Here is a 25353-nt window from a genome sequence, read left to right on the forward strand (position 1 = left end):
CCTCACCCAGTGTGAGCCTCTGGATGGGTTGAGCAGATAACCTTTGTAAGTGCTGAAATATTTGAACCAGATGCCCCTCCTCCAAACTGAGTCCTTTGTCTTGGAGGTTCGTGGAAACATGAGCAGCCCATCTGCTGTTGGGCCTGGGCTTCTCAGGTTGCAACAGGATTGTTTAGGACACCAAAGGGATTTTTATTTTTATACAGAAAAGACCCACAGAGACTAGGAAGGTGCGTAGGAGATAAACAAGGTGAATTTTATTTTGGAAAATAGCTGATAAAATTTGTACATGTGGGAGGCAAAATAATTTAATGCAGGGAGATGCTTGGAGACCTGTAGTTCTAGAAGGACTAGTGGAGGTACTGATGGCGTTTGCCCTTGCAGTGTGATAACAGGGACAAACAACCCCATGAAATTCTAAGTAGAAGGCACATTCTTACCTGTCTGTAGTTCAGCTCAGTGAGTATTTAACATCTGATATTTGTTCATCAGTATGTTATGTCTGTGGATGATAAGACTTGAGAACCTTCTCTTCCAGGAGGTTACAGTGTTTCCCAGGGATGAGCGCATGCTGAGCATCAGTAACAGAACCGTTTGGGCTGCTCTGAGTGCAGCCTCGGTGGAGAGAGAAGACTTGGCCTCTAGTAATACAGCTTCCGTCCCTGCCAGCCTGTGGTATTGACAGTAGTGATACTTGTGTTAGCGCCTACAAACAGGTTCTTTACCCGCCACACAAGAGGGGCCAAATGAAAACTGGAATGCCAGGCTTATGGCAAGGAAACAGTTTTTATTTTGGGTGACATCAGCCGGGAGACGAGAGTGAGCATTCAGATTTGTCTCGTTTTATCTTGTCTCCCCAAAAGAGGGGAGGTGGGGGGTTCTAAAGGTTTGTGGGGAATGTGGCTGCTTGTAGAGAGTCGGTGGGGAGCCTGTGGCCCTGCTGGTCGGAGCTTTCCCACCAGCCTGCGATTGGCCTTGGGAGGCTCCTTATAGGGAGGAGGATGATAAGGGAATTTGCAGGTGGGCAACCTTGGCTGGTTGTAGCAGACAGCTGGATTTGGTTTTAACCCCATATATGCTGGGTTCAATGTAGGGGAGCTGATATCAGGACTGGCATCACTGGGATTCAGATGAAGGAGGGAGCCCTGATAGGGTGGGTGGAGGCCACTGCAGGGAGAGGCAGGACTTAAAGCATAAGGAAGATTAGGTGGGGAGGGGGTGGAAACTTAGGGGTCAGGTGTGAGGAAAGGGGAAAGTGCCAGAAAGAGGAGTTTGGACTTGATTCTCTAGCCTGGGAAAGTAGCTCATGCCCTGGCTGTCTCTCGGGTCCTTAGATGCTGTGGGAACAAAGGAGAATCCACCGTTTTTACCCAGACATGCTCCCCTCACCCCGACTGTTCCTCCTCATCTCTGCCAAACTGGAAATGGCAGTCATCCTCAGGTCCTCTCTGCCTGCCTCCTGTGATCACTTGATCGCTGAGTCTGCAGGGCCTCCTCATTTGTTTAATCTCACTGGGCGGTGATGTTTTCTGCCCCATGTAACCCTATATTCCCCCCTCCTCTGAGTCTTCCTTTTCGGGCCTGCCCGCACTATTTCTAAATCACAAATGTAATCATGTAAGTTCTCTGCTTAAAAACTCCTGCTGATTCTCCTCCATCCACAGGACAACGTCTCAACTTCATGACCTTTATAACCTGGCCCCTCCTCCTTATTCTGGCTGTGTTCTGAGTCTGGGTGACCATTTAGGAGAAGTCAAAGCATTTTACAGTAAAGTATTTCAGTTTTCCATAGGTCCTGGTGCTAACAGCATAGACTATTCAGGTATGATGACAACATGCTTTCCTTATTAACTATTCAGAGCTACAGCACAGAAGCAGCATTTATATTTATAATGATCCCATATCTCCAAGGAAAAGTTGAAATATGGATAGTAACTCATATTTTCAAAGATTTCCACCTAAAATGGCAAAAAAATTTTAAAAATATGGTGCTTAAAGAGAGAAGCTTCAGGTATCTGGAAAACCCACTCATGATGCCCTTTGGAAACGTGAGGCGGTCAGCAGGCATACATGGGTCTTGACAGAACCTACTAGGAAACATGAATGCCATAGATAAGCAAGCAAGATCTGGGTGATTACAAGAAAGCAGTCAGAGATATACCAGCTCATCTCTGCTGGCTCCTGCATGGGGTTGCGGCCCGAGGCCCTTAGCATCAAACAGGCCTTTCCTTGTTGGGTCACTGATTTGAATGGCATTTCTTGGAAATGGAGGCAGGTTCTTTTTTGACGGAGCACGTGGAAGGTAAGAAGCCAACCCAGACACATTTTGGGATTGGCTGCCCTGAGCGTGTTTCAGAAGTAGAAGCAAACGAGTGGTCACATCCCCACAGAGTGATCAGAGGCAGAAGACTAACGAAGAGTCTTGAAGGACCCGTGGTGAATGGATCCGTGGTAAGGTGGCCTTCCCTCACAGAGAACGGGTCTCTTGGTTAGGAGTTCCCGGGGGCAGTTTTAATGGGGGAGGAAGGGTCATTGTAGGCAACCCATAAAGAGGCAGAATTCTCTGTGACTTGAGCAGAAGGGGATGGGTTCTGAATGCCCTCATTGGGTGCGTGTCCCTGTGGCCCGTCCCCCTCCAGCGGCACATTCAGCCTGGGGGAGTAATGCAGAAGGACACAGAGTGACTGTCTTTCTGACCTGCTCGATTCAGTCCGCAGTGTGGACACTACACACACACTTGCAGGTGTGGAGGTGCTGCCAGGATTAGTGGCTGGCGGAGCTGTTCCTCCCATGGGGCCTGAGGTGGCCTCCTTCCTCATCTCTGAGCGGCTGGGAGTGGGGCTGGGGCTGGGAGGGAGGCAGTGCTGCCTGACAGAGCTGGAGGCTGCTGGATTACCACACTGTCGTGTGTCTCCGTCTCTTAATCCTCCCGCGGCACAGTAGGTAGCCTGAGAAGCCTGAATCTTGCATCAGTTCCTGGCTTTTCTGCCACATGTTAAAAACCAATGAGCCTTGTTATCCAGTGAGTTTCCAGTCTGTTCTTCCTGAAGTCAAGCCATTGGTCCCAGGGAAAACAAAGCTGCAGGAAACATGAAACTTTCTTACACCTTCTTGAAAATGCAAGTCATGTTGCTTAGAAAATACTTCTCTCCCCTTGTGTTCTGCGCACCGCCCGCGTTGGAGCTATGGAAGAGGCAGCAGAAGTTATTCCAAGAAGGCACCCGAAGTTTGGTAATCAAAGGAAGTGGCGTTTCTCCCCTGCCTCTGGGCTGGGTTTCTAGGCGTGTCCATGGTCAAAAGGAAACTGTGCTAAGCTTTGGGAGATGATTCTGCCCTGGACTCCTGTACATGCTGGCCCGGTGTCCCGGCAGCACTGGGTGAGGGCATGCATAGGCCGTGTGCAAAGATTCTCAGTGCTGAATGCAGTGTGTTGAGTGAGAGGGTGCCAATTGGCTGGAAGGGTGTAGATAAACAAGAGCAAATATATATACAGCGGTGTGCAGCCTGCCCAAGTTTGCAAAGCTTGCTGCTGGACTGAAGACTTGGCTGGCAGCCTCTCCCGGGCTGTCTCAGGAGCCAAGGGGAACTTGCAAGACTGAGTACAGAAAGTGCCTTCTCCCTGCTGGTTAGGAGGATGCTTTTGAAGCATTTTCTTCTAACGTGACCAAGTAGTCCAGTAAAGGGGAGCTGCTTTATTGGGGGTGAAGGCGTGACTGGATGCAGCAATGGAGAAAACTGGGGGTGAGACCCCTGGGAGCCCTGAGCAATCCTTCCTGGCGACTCTGAGTGATCCACAGGTGACCCTGCTGTCTGTCCACAAGTGGCAGTCCTTCAGGAGGAGCCTGGGGGCCAGGGGCTCCACCCGGCAGGTGACTGCAGAGGAAGAAGGCTCTCTTCCATTGGAGGAAGGAGAATTTTCACGGAAGGTTTTGAATGGAACACGAGAAGTCAGTTCCAATCAGGTCAGTGCAATTGCAGAAGGGCCAAAAAGCCAAGAGGGGCTTGGATGCAGTTTATAAGTGGGGGATTCTCCTGTGTCTTGTCTGTGAGGGGTCAGGGGTGCGGGTCTGGGCTAGGGAGTGAGAGTATGAATATAGCCTGGAGCCAGGAGTCAAGGTGAACTCTCCAGAGATTAAGTCCATGGTGGATAAATCTTGGCTTTTGTTGCTTCGTATTTTCAGGATATTTTGTAAGCCTCTGTGGAGCAAAAGTTTTCCAAAATGCAAGTCAGACAAAAATGGATCTTTACCCTCTTTATGTTTAAAACTATGTACCTAGTTTTGTTATTCTCCACATTTTGACTAAATAAACATTTTGACAATGTTGCTGCAAAACGAAGCTGCTCTTCTTAAGCAAATGAGTTAACTCAAACGTCCCGTCATGTTCAAAAGTAGGGCAGTGTAACGTTTTGTAAAAATGGTGCCTTGTAGTGGCATTTCTGAGAGGGACTGGTGGTCTGTATGGGGTGTTTTTCATTTACATAAGTGGATGGAAAAAAAAATACTAGTTACATACAAAGGAAAGTTTTCATAAGTACTTAACCCCTATAAGAGTTATTTTGTTTCTTCTGGTGTTAATTGTTTAAGAAGTCCCAAAACTAAAGGAAATTTTATGAAAAAAGATTTTTGAAATGTGCAAGAGATTAATTAATATATGTTGAAGATTTATGAATGTCCACTTTTGCAGTGCAAGGTCAACTTTTATATTTTTAGCTGAATATCTAAGACAGCCAAATAATAAATATTTTGGGGGGGAAATGCTTGAGAGCCTTTCTTTAAAATGTTTAAACCACTGCTTTACAAAATCCAGTCTATGTCCGATATATTTGAATGTTAAGTCTTCTAATGATTTTTAATGGCCACTACTCATCTCCTCTGACCAGGGGAGCAACCTGAACTTGGCTGGGGGATTCCCTCAGAATGGAGGGCCTGGGTAGAGGCCGTGGCAGCCATGGTCTCGCGGATCTGGTACGGGTCTGTATACTCTGCTGTTGCCAGGCTGTGGGACCTGGCAGGTGAGTCTTGGATTCCTCAAGCTTCAGATTCTTCATTGCAAAGTGAAATGAAAAGTGCTGCCTCATAGGGTTGTGAAAGCACTTTGTAGAGTTACGATATAAATGCAAAATGGTATTGTTTCTGACAAAATTATGATTTTCACTAGAATTGCCAACATGGAGATGTGTTTTGTGGTCTCTGAATGCAGCAATGAGCATTGTTATCTAATTGTGTATCTATATGATGAAATTCCCAGAAATGGAATTACTGGGTCAGAGGCGATGGTCAGTTAATACTTCGGTGGGTATTGCTTAATTGGTCTCCAGAAAGGTTGTATAAATTGATTTTTCTACAAACAGTGATGAGAATTATTTTTCCCTACATGCTTGCTCTGTATCATCAAACTTCAAAATTTTCGCCAGCATATTGGGTGAAAAGTGATATCTTGATACATTTATATTTATTATTATTTTTCCTTCTCATTCTTCACCCCCCATTTTATTAAGATATAATTGACATGTAGCACTGTATACGTTTAAAGTGTACAGCATAATGATTTGATTTACATATATCGTGAAATGATTACCACAATAAGTTTAGTGAATAGCCATCATCTCATACAGATACAAAAAAGCAAAAAGGCTTTTTTTCTTTGTAACGATAACTCTTAGGATTTACTCTCTTAGTAACTTTTGTGTATACAACAGTATTAACTATAGCCATCGTGTTGTACCTTACATCCCTAGTCCTTGTTTAGCTTATAACTGGAAGTTTGCACCTTTTGACCACCGTCCTCCAATTCCTCCTACCCCACCCCCTGCCTCTGATAACCACAAATTTGATTTCTTTTTCTGCGAGTTTGGTTTTTTCTTTTTCCTTTTTGTTTTAGATTCTGTATATAAGTGAGATTGCAGAGTATTTGTCTTTCCCTGACTTATTTCACTTAACATAACGCTGTTGACCTGAAAATAAAGCCAAAATGAGAGGCAGAGAGGCGTGTTTATTTTGGGATGAAAGAATTGAAATTTGTTGTGTACAGATTTGGGTAGCAATCCACATAGTGTCCTGCTAGGGAGGCAGAGGCAGGGGCTTTTAAAGGCAAAAGAGGGGAGTTTGCATTACAAAGAATGTTAAGTGGGGTTGGTGACCGAAAGCTAATCTTGGCTAAATTTAATTGATTGCTAAGACTGGCTAAAGGAAGGTAAAAGTCCATCATGGTGATGAGTTGCAAGTTTCTCACAGTGTTCTCGGAGTATTTGTGTCTTGTCTCAGTTCGGAAGTTCATGTTCTGCTCCGTGAGGACATGCATAAGACCCATTTCCTTAATGGCCAGCCAGCTCCATTTTAAAACCCTTAGACGTTAGTGGCTCAGTTTTGTTTCACATTTCACGTTTTCGCCTTTTGATCAAGATCTTTCTGAAAGCATTGCTGATGAACCGTAGATTTGTTTAGTCCTATGTTGCTAGAATGGGCCTGTCCCAGAAAGTCATGTCTCACATTGGGGGGAATTTTTTTCCTCCTTTTCCCCCATGGTGATTCCAAGGAGTCAGTGTCATGAGGGTTGGGCCACATTTGATCCGCAAGAGGCAGTCAGGAAATGACTATTAGGCAGTTTCCTGGGCTGGGAATTTTCATCCTGAAAGTTCAGGTGAATAAGCCATTTCTGTCATTTCGGTACTTTGAGTGACCATAATCTTGGTATCTGTAGAAGTTCTGGAGCAGATCTGAGTAAGTAGTAGCATAAGAAGTTTAAATACAAGTACACATAGCAAAATTCCCATCATAATCATTAACAGTATTTGAGGTCCCTATCTTCTATCCAAGCACCTACCTATACCTGAAGGAAGCCCACTGAAAACATCAATAGGGAACCGGAGGGTGTCCTTAAAAGATGTTGGACCAGAGAGGTCCTTGTGCTATTTTTCTAATTTTTCTGAGTTCTAACTTTTCACTAGAGAGTTGACCCAGATACATATAGCAGGAAGTGTTGGCTACACACAGATGCCACCCAGTTCTGCAAGGAGACAGTCGAGTGCTAGTCGATTATCTAGTACACTCCTCGCTAGGGGATCCAGGGGTCGTTGTTGAACCAAGGCTCCAATGGTAGAATTTGCCAGTTTAGCTATGGTTAGGGATAAATTTTTTATCAACAGATCATTATGGACTACACCAATCCAAGGGACAGATCCTTTGGCAGTGGTAATCAATGCAGAGTAGATGGAGTGCAAAAAGGGGATTGCCAGGTCTCATCTAGACCTAGGAGATTGCAGTTGGGCTTTTTTCTTTTACAAGAACTTGAAAAGGAATACGATGGTATCCTAAAAGGCATTGTCCTGCCGCACGCCAGTTGTCTAGACATTCGCAAGCCCGTGGTTCCCCGTCGTAATCACATGCAGAGGTGTACCCAGAAGGGGCACAGGAGAGCAGTTTTTTATATATTTATTGGCAGGTATGAGTTTAGGAATATGTTCTAGCTGAGGATCAGTGTGGCCATTACAGCTCATTAAGGGCCTAGCTAACAACTATCTGGGCCTGTTCTGACAAAAGGCTTGACATAGAAGAGTGAGATTACATTTCTTACAGATTTTGGTCAGCCATTTACCTGATCCTGGAGATGAAGGAAAAAGCATGAGGGTCTGGGTGGTTGGACAGTGGAGGAACAGGGCTTTCGGGAGATGTTTTGTGGAGGCGTCAACCAGAAACAAGGTGGAGATACTCGATCAAATAGTTTTACTCTATAGGCAGTTTTAAGGGCTGGGTGCTTAAAATCCACAGTAGCATTGGGGACCCAGGAGAAATCGCTGACAAGTGTAACTGGGGGTCCTTTCTTCTGGGTGACTGTGGCCTTTGGAGACATATCCAGCACTTGGAGAGATTTCCCCCAATTGCTATAGTTTGGGAATAGTTCACTAGAATATTATCTTCCCATTTGCCAACAGAAATACCCTCAGAAGGTAAAAACTTCAGCTAAGATTAAAGAGATTCTGACAAAGTGCTGATTCTTCATAAGGAAGTTGCTAAGTGATATTCTGAAACCACCAGCTAAATGAGTGAGTCTTTCTTAGCAAGAATGTTGAATTATTATCATCAGGCTCAATACGTTTATCAGTGTGATAGAGTATGTTTATTATAAAGAGGATCAGTAATAATGTTAGAGTGGTGTGTATGTATATACTGGCCCGGTCCTGAGTCTTGGGAAAGCTGTCAACGTCAGATGCTGTGTGCTTCATGTCCTAATTAACTATATTCTTAATTCTCCTGTTGGTTCAGAAATCCTGTTGCGTTTTGGAGCCTTATTTAAATGAGAAACATGAATCCAAGAATCAGGACCTTTAAGTTTTACAGCACAAGAATTAGTTGAGAGTAGGTGATATGGTCCTTTTCCATCTAGGTTGTAAAGAATCCTTTTGAAGATGTAGTTTCCAGTAGACAAAATCACCTGCCTGTAGGTTGTGAAGTTTGTTGTCTTCGTTTCCTGGGAACTCACTGTGGGAAGGTTGCTCTGCCAAGGCTTGGTTTTTATCTAAGGCTCTGATTATTCCTTTGCAGTTTTAAAGCCTGTCTCCTTTAATTAATTGAATATCAAGAGCAGAGAGTGCCAAGTGCATAGGTCAGCCATAATTATTGCAAATGGGTGACGGCTTGTGTTTCCCAAAGAGGGTAGCTCTCAGCTTCAAAAGGGACAGCGGAAGTGCTTTAGTCCAAGCCACGTTCAAGATTTCCATAAATTTTGCCAAGTGAGTCTTAATAATGCCATTTGTTCTTTCAACCAGTCCAGAGGACTGAGGGTGATAAACACAATGATAATGCTGTAAAACAGGCCACACTTCACATGCCTGTTTTATAACATGGCCAGTAAAATGCATTCCTTGGTCACTATGTAGTTTTGAGGGTGCATCCCAGGTGGGTATAATCTTTTGTAATAACGTTTTTGCAACTGCCCAAGCGGTAGCCCGTCGACAAGGGAATGCTTCAACCCAGTGAGAAACATGCAAACCATAGTAAGAACAAATTTATGGCCTTGGTAAGGAGGTGGCTGGATAAAATCCATTTGCCATACCTCGAAAGGCCCATTAGACACGTCAGAATGTCTGGAAGCTGTCTGGATAGTCTTCCTTTGGTTGTACTTGGAACATACAGTGCAAGTTAATTGTGCCTCCTTGGCAGCTTTAGAAATGTTTTCCCACCAGTATTGTTTCATGAAACTTGTAAGTTTATTTCCTGCCCAGTGGGTCATCTGATGGGTCATTTCCATCGAGGTCTTTTCGTGGACTCTGGCAAGACAGGTTTTTTGTTTGGGCCGTACCATAAGTTGGTTAATGGGCTTAGAATACAACTATTACCTGTCTAATAAAGCCTTTCTTTAGGCAATACCTTGGATTGGGCATCTTTGGTCATTTCTGTTAGATCCTCTTTTGGAATATAGTCAAAATTGGCTGTCTTTGCATCAGACTTGGTGGCTCTTGAGTATAGGGCAGCTGTCCTTGTGGCCTAATCAGCCAAATTATTTCCTTTAACTTCATCTGAAATTGACTTTGAATGCCCAGGCACCTTAATGATAGCTAGTGCCCGTGGAAGTTGGATCAATTCTAGTAATTCATTAACAAATGACCCATTTTTAATTTGGCATCCTCCAGAGGTTAGAAATCCTCTCATACTGAAAACATGAATGTGACCCCAAAGTCATAACGACTGTCTGTATAAATGTTTGCAGTTTTTCCTTTTGCTAAAGTACAAGCTCTAGTCAAGGGATGTGGTTCAGCTTGCTGAGGTGAAGTGACTGTCAGCAGCAGACTTGCTTCGATCACTTCGAAAGGAGTTGTAATAGCATATCCAGTGCAATATTTTCCTTTATCATTTATTTTTATTTTTATTTTTATTTTTTTTGAGGAAGAATAGCCCTGAGCTAACTTGCCAGTCTTCCTCTTTTTGCTGAGGAAGACTGGCCCTGAGCTAACATCCGTGCCCATCTTCCTCTACTTTATATGCGGGACGTCTACCACAGCATGGCTTTTTTTTATTTATTTATTGAGTTAATGATAGGTTACAATCTTGTGAAGTTTTAGTTGTACATTATTGTTTGTCAGTCGTGTTGTAGGTGCACCCCTTCACCCTTTGTGCCCACCCACCACCCCACCTTTCCCCTGGTAGCCACTAATCTGTTCTCTTTGTCTGCATTTTTAAATTCCTCATATGAGTGGAGTCATACAGAGATTGTCCTTCTCTAACTGGCTTATTTCACCTAACATAATTCCCTCAAGGTCCATCCATGTTGTTGTAAATGGGACGATTTTGTTCTGTTTTACAGCTGAGTAGTACTCCATTGTATATATATACCACATCTTCTTTATCCATTCATCTGTTGATGGGCACTTAGGTTGCTTCCATGTCTTGGCTATTGTAAATAATGCTGCAGTGAACATTGGGGTGCATAGGGCTTTTGGAATTGCTGACTTCAAGCTCTTTGGATAGATACCCAGTAGTGGAATAGCTAGGTCGTGTGGTAGTTCTATTTTTAATTTTTTGAGGAATCTCCATACTGTTTTCCATAGTGGCTGCACCAGTTTGCATTCCCACCAGCAGTGTATGAGGGTTCCTTTTTCTCCACAACCTCTCCAACATTTGTTACTATTAGTTTTAGATATTTTTGTCATTCTAATGGGTGTAAGGTGATATCTTAGTGTAGTTTTGATTTGCATTTCTCTGATGATCAGCGATGATGAACATCTTTTCATGTGCCTATTGGCCATCTGTATATCTTCTTTGGAGAAACGTCTGTTCATGTCTCCAGCCCATTTTTTGATTGGGTTGTTTGATTTTTTGTTGTTGACTTGTGAGAGTTCTTTATATATTATGGATATTAAGCCTTTGTCAGATATATGACTTGCAAATATTTTTGCTCAGTTAGTGGGTTTTTTTGTTTCAATCCTGTTTTCGTTTGCCTTGAAGAAGCTCTTTAGTCTGATGAAGTCCCATTTGTTTATTCTTTCTATTGTTTCCCTTCTCTGAGAAGACATGGTGTCTGAAAAGATCCTTTTAATACTGATGTCAAAGAGTGTACTGCCTACGTTTTCTTCTAGAAGCCTTATGGTTTCAGGTCTCACCTTTAGGTCTTTGACCCATTTTTAGTTTATTTTGGTGAATGGTGAGAAACAATGATCAATTTTCATTGTTTTACATGTGGCTTTCCAGTTTTCCCAGCACCATTTGTTGAAAAGACTTTCTTTTCTCCATTATATGCCCTCAGCGTCTTTGTCGAAGATAAGCTGCCCATACATGTGTACCACAGCATGACTTTTGCCATGTGATGCAATGTCGGCACCCGGGATCCGAACCGGGGCACCCCGAGAAGTGGAACGTGTGAACTTAACCGCTGGGCCGGGTTGGCCCCTTATCATTTCTTAAACAGGGACCATTAGTAACCCGTGAGAGCTTCGTGTTTGTATCAGGCGGTTCTTGTAAATAGACCCTAGGTGTCAGTAGTTGGCGAAAGTTAAATTGTCATGAGGTGTCGAGTCAGAATGCAGAGGAGTGTTGCAGGGTTAAGATTGTTACAGTGAGAGAGCGCAGTGTGGGGAGGAGTTAACAACAGCATCTCATAGGAGGTGAGTTGCTTTGCAGAAAGATGTTGAGTGTCATGAGAATTGAGTAAGGCTGCCACAGCACGAGGAACACAGATACTGAGGGGTGAGCCCATAATAATTTTTTCTGTTGATTTTGTAAGGGCTGCTGTATCGCATATTGCTCTCATTCAGGGGGGGAGACTGTTGGCTACTGGATCCAGTCGTTGACTATAGTAAGCAAGTGGTCTATGTAGTCCTCCATGTTTCTGAGTGAGGACACCCAAGTCATCTCCTTCCTTCTCACGTTTGAAAAGGAAAAAAAGGGAGTTGATAATTTGGATGTCCTAGTACAGATGGGCTGAGAAGTCCTTCCTTTAGTTGGCAAAAGGCCTTATGAGCAGTTTCATTCCCTTGTATGGGGTTGGGCTCATTGGACTTTAATCAGGCAAAAAATTGAGCTTTAGGGAAAAGTTTGGTATCCTATTTCTACAATATCCTCCAAGGCCTAGAAATCCTCTCAGTTGTCTCTTAGTCTGGTTGGAGAAAACTCAAAATGCACTGAAGCCTGTCAGGGTCTAGGAGCAATCCCTGATTTGAGATTAAATGTCTGCGTATTTAGGTTGGGTTGGAAGACCTCCGAGTTTTCCCTTAGGCGCCTTGTGCCCTTTAGCTGTTGGTGGTTTAAGGAGGTGGAGGCTCTTGTGCGCACACGCTTCTTTAGAAGGGGAGCAAGGGAGATTGTGCACGTACCGCAGGCGAGTTGACCCCTTGGGACATCTGCCAAATCTGCCTTCAAAATCTGTAAAAAATAGGTAGGACTTTCTGTGCAACCCTGCGACATAGCTTCCAGGTAAATTCTTGCTCATCCCGAGTGAAGGCAAAGAGAAGTTGGCTTCTAGGATCTTCAGGTATGCCATGGAGGGCACTCTGCACGTCAATCACAGCGAAGAGCCTGCTTCCTGTGGGAATGGAGGTTAGGAGAGTATGCAGATTGCAAACAACAGGCTGTTGAGGAGTGACAATATTATTAATAGCCCTGACATCTTGTATGAGCCTCCATCCTTGTCCATGAGGTTTTTTTACAGGGAGGATGGGCATGTTACAAGGGCTGGTACAGGGAACGGTGAGGCCCTGAACTCGGTTCCTCTATGATTAGTTTAATTCCTGCAAGGGCTTCAGGATTTAAAGGGTATCATCTAATGTTTGGGAGAGGTTTATTAGGATCAATCTGAATTTTTACCGGGGTGGGGGGGGGGGAGCGCAGTGAATCTTCCCAGTATCTGTTCTGGATTTTGCCCAAAGGTTTTTAGGAGCTTCCTCAAAAGGGCTAGGTTCTCGGAGTTGTTATTCTCTGTTTCAAGAATTGTTAACCCCTTTTGAGAAAAAGAGATGGCAGCGTGATATTTTTCTAAAAAGTCTCGTCCCAGTAAGTTGGCAGGAGCAGAAGTGACCAGTAGGAAGGAAGGGCTGTCCTGGAGGGGGTCCAACTGGAAAGGGGTTTATAAGTTGTAAGGGGTTTATTAGCTACTCCCACCACTGGAATTTTCTTGGTGCTCGAAGGAAGGGATGGTTTGAGGCTGGCGGGGTTGAGCGTGGAAAGTGTGGCTCCAGTATCAGTTAAGACAAGAATGACCTCATTCTGATCATAAAGGAACTTTTACTCAGGTGATTAAGGGGGAGGACTGGAAAAACCTCCTTTGTCCTGGAGCAGCTTTAGTCCATAGGAGGAGCTGAAGGCTTAACATTGGAAGATTATTTAGAGTGTTTTAGTTTAAGACAATCCTTTTTCCAGTGGCCAGATTTCTTGCAAAAATGGCAAACATTTTTGGAGTTTAAAGACTTTAGTTTGTTGAGGCCTCTGGGGTGAGGCTGATAGTTGTTGAAGCTGTAAATTTGCAATTTTAGTGGCCTTTCCTTTATGGGATTTTTGGATAGTCTGGGCTAATTGGTTTGCCAAATTAACCAAATCAGGAGTTGCCATGGTTTCCCAATTAAGTTGTGCTCACTTCACCAGAAGTGCAAGATCTTCCTCTAAGCCATTTAGGAACATGGAATTAAAGGCCACCTTGCTGGACTCTGTCTAAAGGGAGTCCAGACTGTTCCTTAATAATAATTTTGAGCCTGTTGTAATAGTCATGCACAGGTTCATCAGACCTTGTGTGCATGCCTCAATTTTATTCCAGTCAACAGGTTTTGGGAAGGCCTTATATAACGTTTTTGCTCTTTCTTGGGCTTTAGAGCTGTCAGCTGGCAGGGTCTGTGGAAAGTCCTCTAAAAGATGATTGTAGCCAGCTTTAGCCCTCCAGTGTTGGGCCTGAGCTTCTCCCACAAGTGTGTGAATTGGTTGATAAAGATCAGAAAACCCAGGCTCATGGAATTTCACAATGTTAAATTCTTCTGCCAAACTGTGAGGGTCTTCAGTAACTTTGGGAAGTTCCTTGGCTGTAGCCCTCAATTCTGGTTTAGTCCAAGGTGCCTAAGTTATATTTAAGTGGGTACCCTTGTTGTTGAGTCTTAAAGGGATTTGAATGGGTTAAGTAGGAGAAGTTGGGGCTGGAGGACTGAGGGAAGCTTAGGTGTCTTGGGAATGACAAGGGGGTTCAGCCAGGGAAGGGAAAGGGAAGAGGGAGAGGAGGAGCGCAGGACAGGTTTGAGAAGCAGGAGGGGACAAGGAGCAGGAGTGGGTGACAGGGAAGTGTTCTGAGTCTTTTGAAACTGAGAACTCTTTTTAGTGAGTTTAGAATTTGTGTCTTGGAGGGAAGCAATTTTGGAGTCCTGGACTAGTTTAGAAGCTTCTGAATACCCAATAAAGTAAGCGTTTCATTCAACTTGTTCCACGGTTTTCAAGTTTATTACACAGAAAAATAAGTTTAGGGACTTAAGAAGAGCCCCACTGTGGCCATTGTAGTTTTAAATCATCTTTGGTGTTATCAGTCCACTGAGACAGAAATTTCCAAGAGCAAGGCCCATAGTTCTTAAATGGAAAACAGCTGGAGTTCCTGAGGAAGGAACTTCTCAGAAAACTTTAGAAAATGAAACTCCAGTGGTAAAGAAAAGCATGTGAACAAGAATAGGGAAATTCGATAGGAAACTCCCTCAATTTAGAGTGCTCGCTGTCCTCACTGCCCAGGGAGAACCCCGCCAGGCAGCCCCTCCTGTGGCAGTGACGGTGGGCTGGAAAAGCAGGCTCTTTTGCAGTCACTCCTGGGCAGTCAGCCCTGATCCCCCAAAAAGGCACTAGGACCAAGTGGAGGGAGATCAGAAGCTGAGAAGACTCACGATGGGAAGAGTCAGCCATCTGTGGAAACGGTGAGCACAAGGGGCTCGTGTAGGTACCATACCCGGTTCCTGGGGGACACTGGTCCACGAAGGTGAGATCGCTTCAGATCCCACTTCTGACAGCATGTACGTTAACCTGAATATAAAGAACCAAAATGAGAGACAGGGAGGTGTTCATTTGGGATCAAATAATTACAATTCAGGGGACACAGATTTAGTAGCAACCCAAATAGTGTCCCTCCAGGGACTAAAAGGCAGGGGCTTTTAAAAGCAAAAGAAGGAAGTTTGCATTACAAACAGTTTAATTGGGGTTGGCAGCAGAAACCTAATCTTGGCTAAACATAATTGATTGCTCAGACTATGGCTAAGGGGAGGTAAAAGGCACTCAAGATGAGGAGTTGCAGGTACTCTAAGCGTTCTGGGAGGATTTGTGTCTTGACTTAATTCCGAAGTTCATGTTTTACCTGATGAGGACATGCATAAAATCCTTTACCTTAGTGGCCTCCCAGCTCTATTTTAAAGCCCTTAGAGGTAAGTGACTCCATTTTGTTTCACATTTCACAATGCCCTCAAGGTCCATCCATGTTGTTGCAAACGGCAGGATTTCTTTCCTTTTTATGGCTGAATAATATTCTATTGTGTATATACACCTAATTTTGTTTATCCATTCGTCCATTGATGGACACTTAGGTTGCTTCCATGTCTTGGCTTTTGTAAATAATGCTGATATGAACACAGAGGTGCAGATCTCTCTTTGACAGTTTCCTTCAGATAAATACCCAAAAGTGGAATTGTTGGATCATATGGTAGTTTTATTTTTAATTTTTTGAGGAGCCTCCATACTGTTTTCCATAGTGACTGTACTAATTTGCATTCCCACCAACAGTGCACAAGGGTTCCCTTTTCTCCACATCATCTCTAGCATTTGTTATCTCTTGTCCTTTTGATGATAGCCATTCTAACAGGTGTGAGGTGATATCGCATTGTGGTTTTGATTTGCATTTCTTTGATGACTAGTGTGTTGTTGAGCTCCTTTTCATGTACCTGTTGGCCATTTGTACCTCTTCTTTGGAAAAATGTCTCTTTTGTTCCTCTTCCTGTTTTTCTTTCTTTCTTTTTTTTTAAGATTTTATTTTTTTTCCCCCTTTTCTCCTTAAAGCCCCCTGGTGCATAGTTGTATATTTTCTTTTAGCTGTGGGTCCTTCTAGTTGTGGCATGTGGGATGCTGCCTCAGCATGGCCTGATAAGTGGTGCCATGTCCTGGCCCAGAATGTGAACCGGTGAAACCCTGCTGCAGCGGAGCACGAGAACTTAATCTCTCAGCCACGGGGCAGGCCCCACCTCTTCCTGTTTTTCAATTGGATTATTTGTGGTTTTTTTCGCTTTTGAGTTGTATGAATTCTGTGTATATTTTGGATAATAACCCCTTGTCAGATATATGGTTTGCAAATATTTTTTCCCGTTCCATAGGTTGTCTTTTCATTTTGTTGATTGTTTCTTTTGCTGTGCAGAAGCTTTATGGTTTGGTGTAGTCCCACTTGTTTATTTTTGATTTTGTTCCTTGCGCTTTAGGTGTCATATCCAAAAAAATCATTGCTAAGACTCATGTCAAGGAGTTTTTCCTCTGCTTACTTCTAGCAGTTTTATTGGTTTTTGGTCTTACATTTAAGTCTTTAATCCATTTCAAGTTAATTTTTGTGAGTGGTGTAAGTAAGATTGGGATCTAGTTTCATTCTTTTGCAGGTGAATATCCAATTTCCCCAGCACCATTTATGAAAGAGACTGTCTTTTCTCCATTGAGTATTCTTGGCTTCCTCATCAAATATTAGTTGACCATATATTATCACTGTTTTTTAAAAAGATTTACCAGCCACTTGCTTTTCTTTTTCTGAGGATTTTTTAAAATAACAAGTTCCTATCATGCATTTATAGAGTAGCGTAAGTTATAAACATTAGGTTTATACCTAAGTCTTTCAAAGGAATATGTTTGTTTTATGTATTGCTGGTCATATCTATAATTCTAGGCAGAAACCACTGCATTCATTAGCCACTATAGTATACATTATTGTGTGATAAAATACTGAGTGCATTGTTTCATCAAATCTGACAACCATTTGCAATTTATCAATAATAATAATAAGTAACAACAAAAATAATCTTAAGTTCATTGACTTCTATCATATAATATAAATATTTGAATTAACTTCATGTTGTTGGTGTGACATTTCTTCTAGCCAGTTGCAAGATTGCACATCTGTAATGTAGGTTTTTACATCATGATCTTCCCATACTTCTGGGAAATGAGATAAGGGAATTATGACCTTATGGTTCTGACTTACATTATTTCATTCAAATGTAAAAAAATATTCTAAGATATTGACAATTGCTTGATAGTGACTGTCATTTAAATTTTCTTTGAGAGAGGCTTGAAATATAGTGTTATCAGAAAAGATTCTGAAGCAGAAAAAAATGCTATTGATTGGTAAAAGTCTGATGGAATAATTGTTAAAATAGACATAAATTGAAAGCGACGAAATTCTCTGAGATGGTTGATAGTAAAGCTGTGTGGAAAGAGATTGCAAATGGGTTCTCTGAGACCATGTTGTGAAGTGCCTCTTGGAGAGGTCGTATGGTTTGTGAATTTCTAAATTTTATTTTATTGTATTTAGAAAACAACATGTATTGTACGTATGTAGTGAGGTTTGTTAGTTTTATTTGTTGTTAATTTTACTCACTTTTTTCTCCTGGACAAATAATGGGTATACTGCATCCAGTTTCTCAGTAAGGGTTAATATTTTTCCTCGCTGGGATCAAGAGAAGGAAACAGGCAATTTGTACAGAATTTCCCAGAAAGTGCACAGTCAGCACCAGGACTGGGGTGGCCCTGGAGGGTGCACAGCCCAGGCTCATAGCGGCCCTCAGCAGAGTTTGAGGTTTTGGTTAGTTTCTTCAGTAGATAAAATTTAAATACCACTGGAGGCTCTTCCTAGACCTTTGTTAAACAACGTTAAAGAACAGTTTGCAGGGGTTGGAGTGAGGGTTGGGGGAATAGGTACACTAGTTTTAATGATTAGTTTTCCTTCTCAGTAAATGGTGGAAAACAGTAAGTTCCCTGTCTACCTCCTGGGGCCAATCAAATGAGGCCTTGTTTGTCTTCATAGTCACTCGTTTTCATACATTTGTGATGTTAGCCTTTTAAGTCCCCTTGGCTTTCAGGCCCTCCTGCAAAACTGTAGGGTGGGCGTTATTATTATCATCCCACTTTACAGCTGAGAAAACTGAGGCTCTAATTTGCTCAGACAAGGCTAGAATTCATACCCAAGACTGTGAGACATACCCTCAAGAAATTCACAACAGGTAGGAAAGACAGATATTTAAACAAAGATATGTAAAAGTGTTTTTTAGAGTTTAAAGCCATGTACAAGTATGTCATCAGTTCATCATTGTGGTCATCTTTATCACAATGATTAATGTTATTGTTGCTTATATTAGTATGTTAACAAAACATTTTCTTCCTTGCCTTAGATAAACTGAAACAGCACATTTGTTTTCTGGTATAAAAGCAATAATTGTGTTTTTTTTTTATTTGAATTTTAAAAATTGGAAAATATATACAGATAGTAAAAAAATCAGAATTTCATAACTCACCCATAGCTAACCTCAATTTTATGTATCAATGCATAAACATCTACTCCTGCAAATCTGTATACATGCAGGTTAACGTGGGGACATCTCTACTTCCTCAGTGGAGGTTTTAGGGACCGACACTCATCTGCCTGGGGTGGTTTGATTGGGATCTTTTCTTGAGTCAAGCACTGTCTTCTGACCCTCCCTCCCCTATGCATCTCTGACATCCAGAGAATTCTCAGATAAGAAAAGAGCCAGGCAGTGACTCACTCACAGTGTGTTCGGGAGGATGTACATGGTGCCCGGAACCATTGCCACTTCTTGTAAGTATGGTTGCCTCAAGTGTATTTGTAATTAGGAATATTGAAGAAAGCAGAGCGAGTGCTGATATTCTGCTGTTGTTTTTCTGACATTCCAGAGACAACCAGAGGTGACAGATACTCTCAGGCAGCCAGGCTCAGTGGCCCTGGCTGCACCCTTGCCTCCATACTGCACTCCCTTGCCTAGGTATTAGCCTCCTTGTTTATGTGGCAAGTGGGATGTGGCTGTTTTCTTGTGTTTTCTTCATTTTGCTTTTCTGCTTTGTAGTCTCTTCCTGTAATTAACATGGCTAAAAAGGAAAAGTAACCTTAAAAGTTGTTTTTAAAAAATAGAAAGCCTGTTGGACTTTTGCACTGGATTTAAATTCTAGCTCATGTTATTTAAATTGATTTATGGCTTTGGATAAACCTCTGAGTCTGTTTCAGCAGTAAAATGGTGATAAGAATACCTACTTATAGAATTATCTTGGACACTAAGATCATACTGAGAATCATTAACTATTTGTTATTATTCAGTCTGTGTACATAGGAAAAAAGACCAAGACTTTTCTGTATTTTGAATTCCATGAAAGTTCAGGTGTATAGCATTGTAATGGGTGGGGCTTATATACTAGAAAAGTCACATATGTGTGTGACATTTTGCCTTGTAAGTTGTTGAGGGTGTTGTTCGCCCTTCAAAGTGAAAGAAGTTTTCAAGGATAAGTGGGTGAGTGGTATCCTATTTGAGGATGATGGAGATCTCTTATGAACTAAGAGATCCCATAAGTGGCCAGTGGTCCTTCTCTTGTGTACATGGTAGTAGTGCTCTTTGATGTGTGATCACAGCCACTTTCCACAAGACATGTTGTTTCTGGGCCTTTCAATTTCAGTCTCATTTTGAAACCTTTCATCATCAAAATGTGCCCCCCCCCTTTCAATTTCCAGTGCCAGACTGGCCTGTCTGAGTATCTTATTTTCCCTTCCTGGCTCCATCTTGGTGAATCAACAGCTTATATTGGCATTAAACTGGTCTTTTCTTTTAAAAGCCTTGGCAGTCTCAGCAGATTCCATGTGACATGGGTGCCTAGAGAGGTAGCAAAGAATTAAAATTCATTTTTGGATTACCCTCTGTGGAATTCCCCCTCTTCTTGTATTTCCACTCCCTTCTAATCCTGATGCCTACCATATAAATAGTTTACTAAAAATTCAAAAGCTAGCAAAAGTTCTTCCCCAACCTGGTGTTGGGCCTGCCTGCAGAAAAAGTCCCAGATGTTTGTTCTCGAAGTGTATATAATTAAATGGGAATTAGACAAAACTAGGGCTTCCACAAGATTTTCCCTGGACACCCAGTTTGTGCTCTGGGCCCATTCTCCAGTGTCTGTGATTGCTTAATGAGCCCTTAAACCCAAACATGTTTTTCTTTTTTTTTAAACTCATTAGAAGGATTTTCCCCCCCAAAGATTGTCTCAATGGAAGAACAGAATTAAAACCACACACAGGCATCCTTGGGAGAGGAGGCGGAGCAAAATGGCAGGGTGAGCTGACCTGGGACTCTCTCCCCTCCAAAATAAAACCAAAGAAATGGAAAAACTGAATTTCAACCAATGACCCCTAATGCCGAGACCGTCAGAGACCTACAGAGTAAGAAGACAGAGAACGGAGAGGCGGGAGCCGCCCTTCGAGGAGTTGGAACGGGGTAGGAGAGAACTTTGATCCCTCCCCTAGAGACTGGGATCGCTGGCACGGGTGCAGGAAGGAGCGGGGGAGGGGCTGTGCGACCAGGGGATTGTCCAGGATTCCCACTGCCAGTGCAGTGGAAACCTGCTGATGGGGGAAAGCTTCAGTGTGTGGGGACCCCATCACGCCAGGGCCCCGGGAGACCAGAGAACAGAGCTGATCCGAAGCCAGATAGGCGCATGAGAAACTCCCCCCACCCCTGCCGCCGGCAAACCACAATGGGTGCTGCCATCTTGCCTGAAGGCAGAGGGCTCAGCACATGTGGCTCTCGACCCCCATCTAGTGGTGACAGACTGTAACTGCAACCGAATACAACCATCATGCGCAAAAACCACTCCTCTACCATCCAGCAATTTATGAAAGCTCCAGACCAGAAGGAAAACAATAAAAACATAGAATTAAGTCCTGAGGACTTGGAAATAGGTAAACTAAGTGAAAATGAGTTCAGAGTAGCTATCATCAAAAAACTCAATTAGACAGAGAGAAAGATACAGAAACAAGCCAACGAGTTCTGGAGTTACTTCACAAAAGAGATTGAAATTATAAAGAAGAATCAAACAGAATTAATAGAGATGAAAAACCACAATGGACCAGATAAAACAGAATACGGATTCCCTGAATGCCTGTGTGGACATCATAGAGGAGCAAATTAGCATAATCGAAGATAGACAGGCTGAATGGCTCCAGACAGGAAGAAAGAGAACTAAGAATTAAAAAGAATGAGGAAAATCTCCGAGAGATAGCGGATTCAATGAGGAGAAAGAATTTAAGGATCATAGGAATTCCCAAGAATGTGGAAAAGGAAAATGGAGCAAAAAGTGTGCTTAATGAAATTATAGAAGAGAACTTCCCAAATCTAGGGATTGAGGGAGAAATGTGTGTAGGGGAAGATTTGTCAATGTAAAAAGACCTACTGCAAGGCATATAGTAGTAAAAATGGCAAAAATGAAAGACAAAGAAAGAATACTCAGGGCAGCAAGACAGAAGAAAATAACCTACAAAGGAACTCCTATCAGACTTTCAGCGGATTTCTCTACAGAAACCTTACAAGCTAGGAGAGAATGGAGTGACATATTCAAAACTTTAAAAGATAAAAATCTTCAGCCAAGAGTACTCTATCCAGCAAGAATATCCTTCAGATATGAGGGAGAAATTAAATCTTTTCCAGACAAACAAAAGTTAAGAGAATTTGTAACCAGAAGTCCTCCACTACAAGAAATCCTCAAGAAGGCTCTCATACCTGAAAAAAGAAAAAAAGGAGAAAGGGGTCACAAACTACAGAGTAGGGAGACAGATAAATAGAACCAGAATAGGATACCAAATATTCAACTATAGCATTAGGATAAAGGTAAGGAAACTACCAAAGCAAAGACGATCTTATCACTCTAACTACAAACTCATAACACAAGTTGGAATAAGAAATGAAAATAATAATTTAGGAAGGGAAGAGCAAAGGGAGTAAATCAGTCTAGGCCAAGTAAGTAAGAGACCACCAGAGAATAGACGATATTATACACGAGATTCTAAACACAAACTTCAGGGTAGCCACTAAACTAAAAAACAGAACAGAGCCACAAAACATAAATAAGGAAAAAATCTAAGAAACCCAGCATAAGAAATTGCAGTAGTCAATGGGTAGGCTAAAGCACACAGGATGAGAAACAAAGGTAATGCAGGAAACCCAGATAATGAGCGACAGATTGACAGCTTTAAGTCCACATGCATCAGTAATCACCCTCAATGTAAACGGATTGAACTCTCCAATCAAAAGACACAGAGTGGCAAAATGGATTAAAGAACAAGATCCAACAATTTGTTGCCTCCAGGAAACACACCTCAGCCCCAAGGACGAACACAGGCTTAGAGTGAAGGGGTGGAGGACAATACTTCAAGCTAATAGCAAGCAAAAGAAAGCAGGTGTTGCAGTTGTTATATCAGACAAAATGGATTTCAAACTAAGGCAGGTAAAGAGAGACACAGAGGGACAATATATAATGATGAAAGGGACACTTCATCAAAAAGAAATAATGCTTATAAATATCTATGCACCCAACATAGGAGCACCAAAGTTCATAAAGCAACTATTAACAGACCTAAAGGAAGATGTTAAAAACAACACAATAATAGTAGGGGACCTCAACACCCTACTCACATCAATGGACAGATCATCCAGACAGAAAATCAACAAGGAAATAGTGGAGCTAAGTGAAAAACTAAAACAATTGGACTTAATAGACATATATAGATCGCTTCATCCTAAAACAGCAGAATAGACATTCTTCTCAAGTGCACATGGAACATTCTCAAGGATAGACCATATGTTGGGAAACAAGGCAAGCCTCTACAAATTTAAAAAAATTGAAATAATAACAAGCATCTTCTCCGATCATAATGCTATAAGGCTAGAAATTAATTACAAGAAAAAAGCTGAGAAAGGCACAAGGTTATGGAGACTAAACAATATGCTACTGAAGAAGCAATGGATCATTGAAGAAATTAAACAAGAATCAAAAAATACCTGGAAACAAATAAAAATGATAACATGCCATACCAACTCATATGGGATACAGCAAAAGCTGTATTAAGAGGAAAATTCATCGCAATACAGGCACATCTTAACAAATAAGAAAAATCCCAGATAAGCAATCTTAAACTACACCTAATTGAACTAGAGAAAGAAGAACAAATACAGCCCAAAGTCAACAGAAGGAGAGAAATAATAAAAATCAGAGCAGAAATAAATACTATTGAAACGAAAAAGGTGGTAGAAAGGATCAATGAAACAAAGAGCTGGTTCTTTGAGAAGATAAATAAAATTGACAACCCCCTAGCCAGACTTACAAAGAAAAAAAGGGAGAAAGCTGAAATAAACAAAATCAGAAATGAAAGAGGAGAAATAACAACAGACTCTGCAGAAATACAACGGATTATACGAGAATACTACGAAAAACTATATGCCAACAAAATGGATAACCTAGAGGAAATGGATGAATTCTTAGACTCCTACAATCTCCCAAAGCTCACTCAAGAAGAAGCAGACAATTTGAACAGACCAATCACAAGGAAAGAGATTGAAACAGCAATCAAAAACATCCCAAAGAATAAAACTCCAGGACCAGATGGCTTTCCTGAGGAATTCTACCAAACTTTCAGAGAGGATTTAATACCTATCCTTTTCAAGCTATTCCAAAAAATTACGGAGGATGGAACACTTCCTAACACATTCTATGAGGCCAACATCACGCTGATACCAAAGCCTGACGAGGACACCATGAAAAAAGAGAACTACAGGCCAATATCACTGATGAACATAGATGCAAAAATTCTAAACAAAATCTTGGCAACTAGAATTCAGCAACTCATCAAAAGGATCATACATCATGATCAGGTGGGATTCATACCAGGGACGCAGGGATGGTTCAACATCCGCAAATCAATCAACGTGATACACCACATCAACAAACTGAGGAATAAAAACCACACGATCATCTCAATAGATACAGAGAAAGCATTTGACAAGATCCAACAGCCATTTATGATAAAAACTCTGAACAAAATGGGCATAGAAGGGAACTACCTCAACATAATAAAGGCCATATATGACAAACCCACAGCCAACATCATACACAGTGGGCAAAAACTGAGCACCATCCCCCTGAAAACAGGAACGAGACAAGGATGCCCTCTCTCACCACTCTTATTTAACGTAGTACTGGAGGTCCTGGCCAGAACAATCAGGCAAGAAAAGGGAATAAAAGGAATCCAAATAGGGAGGGAAGAAGTGAGACTCTCGCTGTTTGCAGATGACATGATCTCATATATAGAAAACCCCAAAGAATCCATTGGAAAACTGTTAGAAGTAATCAACAACTACAGCAAAGTTGCAGCGTATAAAATCAATTTACATAAATCAGTCACATTTCTATACTCTAATAACGAACTAACAGAAAAAGAACCCAAGAACACAATACCATTCACAATCACAACAAAAAGAATAAAATACCTTGGGGTAAATTTAACTAAGGAAGTGAAGGACCTATATAATGAAAATTACAAGGCCTTTCTGAGAGAATTGGATGACAACATAAGGAGATGGAAAGACATTCCATGTACATGGATTGGAAGAATAAACATTGTTAAAATGTCCGTTCTACCTAAAGCAATCTACAGATTCAGTGCTATCCCAATCAGAATCCTAATGACATTCTTTACAGAATTAGAACAAAGAATCCTAAAATTCATATGGGGCAACAAAAGACCCCGAATTGCTAAAGCAATCCTGAGAAAAAAGAACAAAACGGGAAGCATCACAATCTCTGACTTCAAAACATACTACAAAGCTACAGTAATCAAAACAGCATCGTACTGGTAAAAAAAACAGGTGCACAGATCAGTGGAACAGAATTGAAAGCCCAGAAATAAAACCACATGTCTGTGGACAGCTTATCTTCAACAAAGGAGCTGAGGGCATACAATGGAGAAAAGAAAGTCTTTTCAACAAATAGTGCTGGGAAAACTGGAAAGCCATATGTAAAAGAATGAAAATTGAGCATTCTTTTTCACCATTCACCAAAATAAACTCAAAATGGATCAAAGACCTAGAGGTGAGACCTGAAACCATAAGGCTTCTGGAAGAAAACGTAGGCAGTACACTCTTTGACATCAGTATCAAAAGGATCTTTTCAGACACCATGTCTTCTCAGAGAAGGGAAACAATAGAAAGAATAAACAAATGGAACTTCATCAGACTAAAGAGCTTCTTCAAGGCAAATGAAAACAGGATTGAAACAAAAAAACAACCCACTAACTGGGCAAAAATATTTGCAAGTCATGTATCTCACAAAGGCTTAATAT

The 25353-nt window shown here is 41.8% G+C and overlaps 1 protein-coding gene across 7 annotated transcripts in view; it reads left to right on the forward strand.

Annotated features, from left to right (window-relative positions):
- ATP7B (ATPase copper transporting beta) overlaps positions 1–25353 on the forward strand; it is a 110245-nt gene that overhangs the window by 27559 nt on the left and 57333 nt on the right. For 2 of the 7 annotated variants that reach the window (XR_011506879.1, XM_044777218.2), the window contains exon 1: positions 3048–3962. The exons of 2 other annotated variants lie outside the window; for them this stretch is intronic. Coding sequence is in view for 2 of the 5 variants with exons in the window: in XM_044777218.2 (XP_044633153.2) it covers positions 3726–3962 (237 nt within the window). In the remaining 3 variants the exon portion in view is untranslated. Of the gene's footprint in view, positions 1–3047; positions 3963–14616; positions 14867–18767; positions 18787–25353 lie in introns of those variants that run through there. 3 more of the 7 variants (XM_014851385.3, XM_070520595.1, XM_044777222.2) reach the window with 3 other exon arrangements.

The sequence above is a fragment of the Equus asinus genome, chromosome 11, assembly GCF_041296235.1.
Source record: "Equus asinus isolate D_3611 breed Donkey chromosome 11, EquAss-T2T_v2, whole genome shotgun sequence".
Taxonomy (NCBI): Eukaryota; Metazoa; Chordata; class Mammalia; order Perissodactyla; family Equidae; genus Equus; species Equus asinus.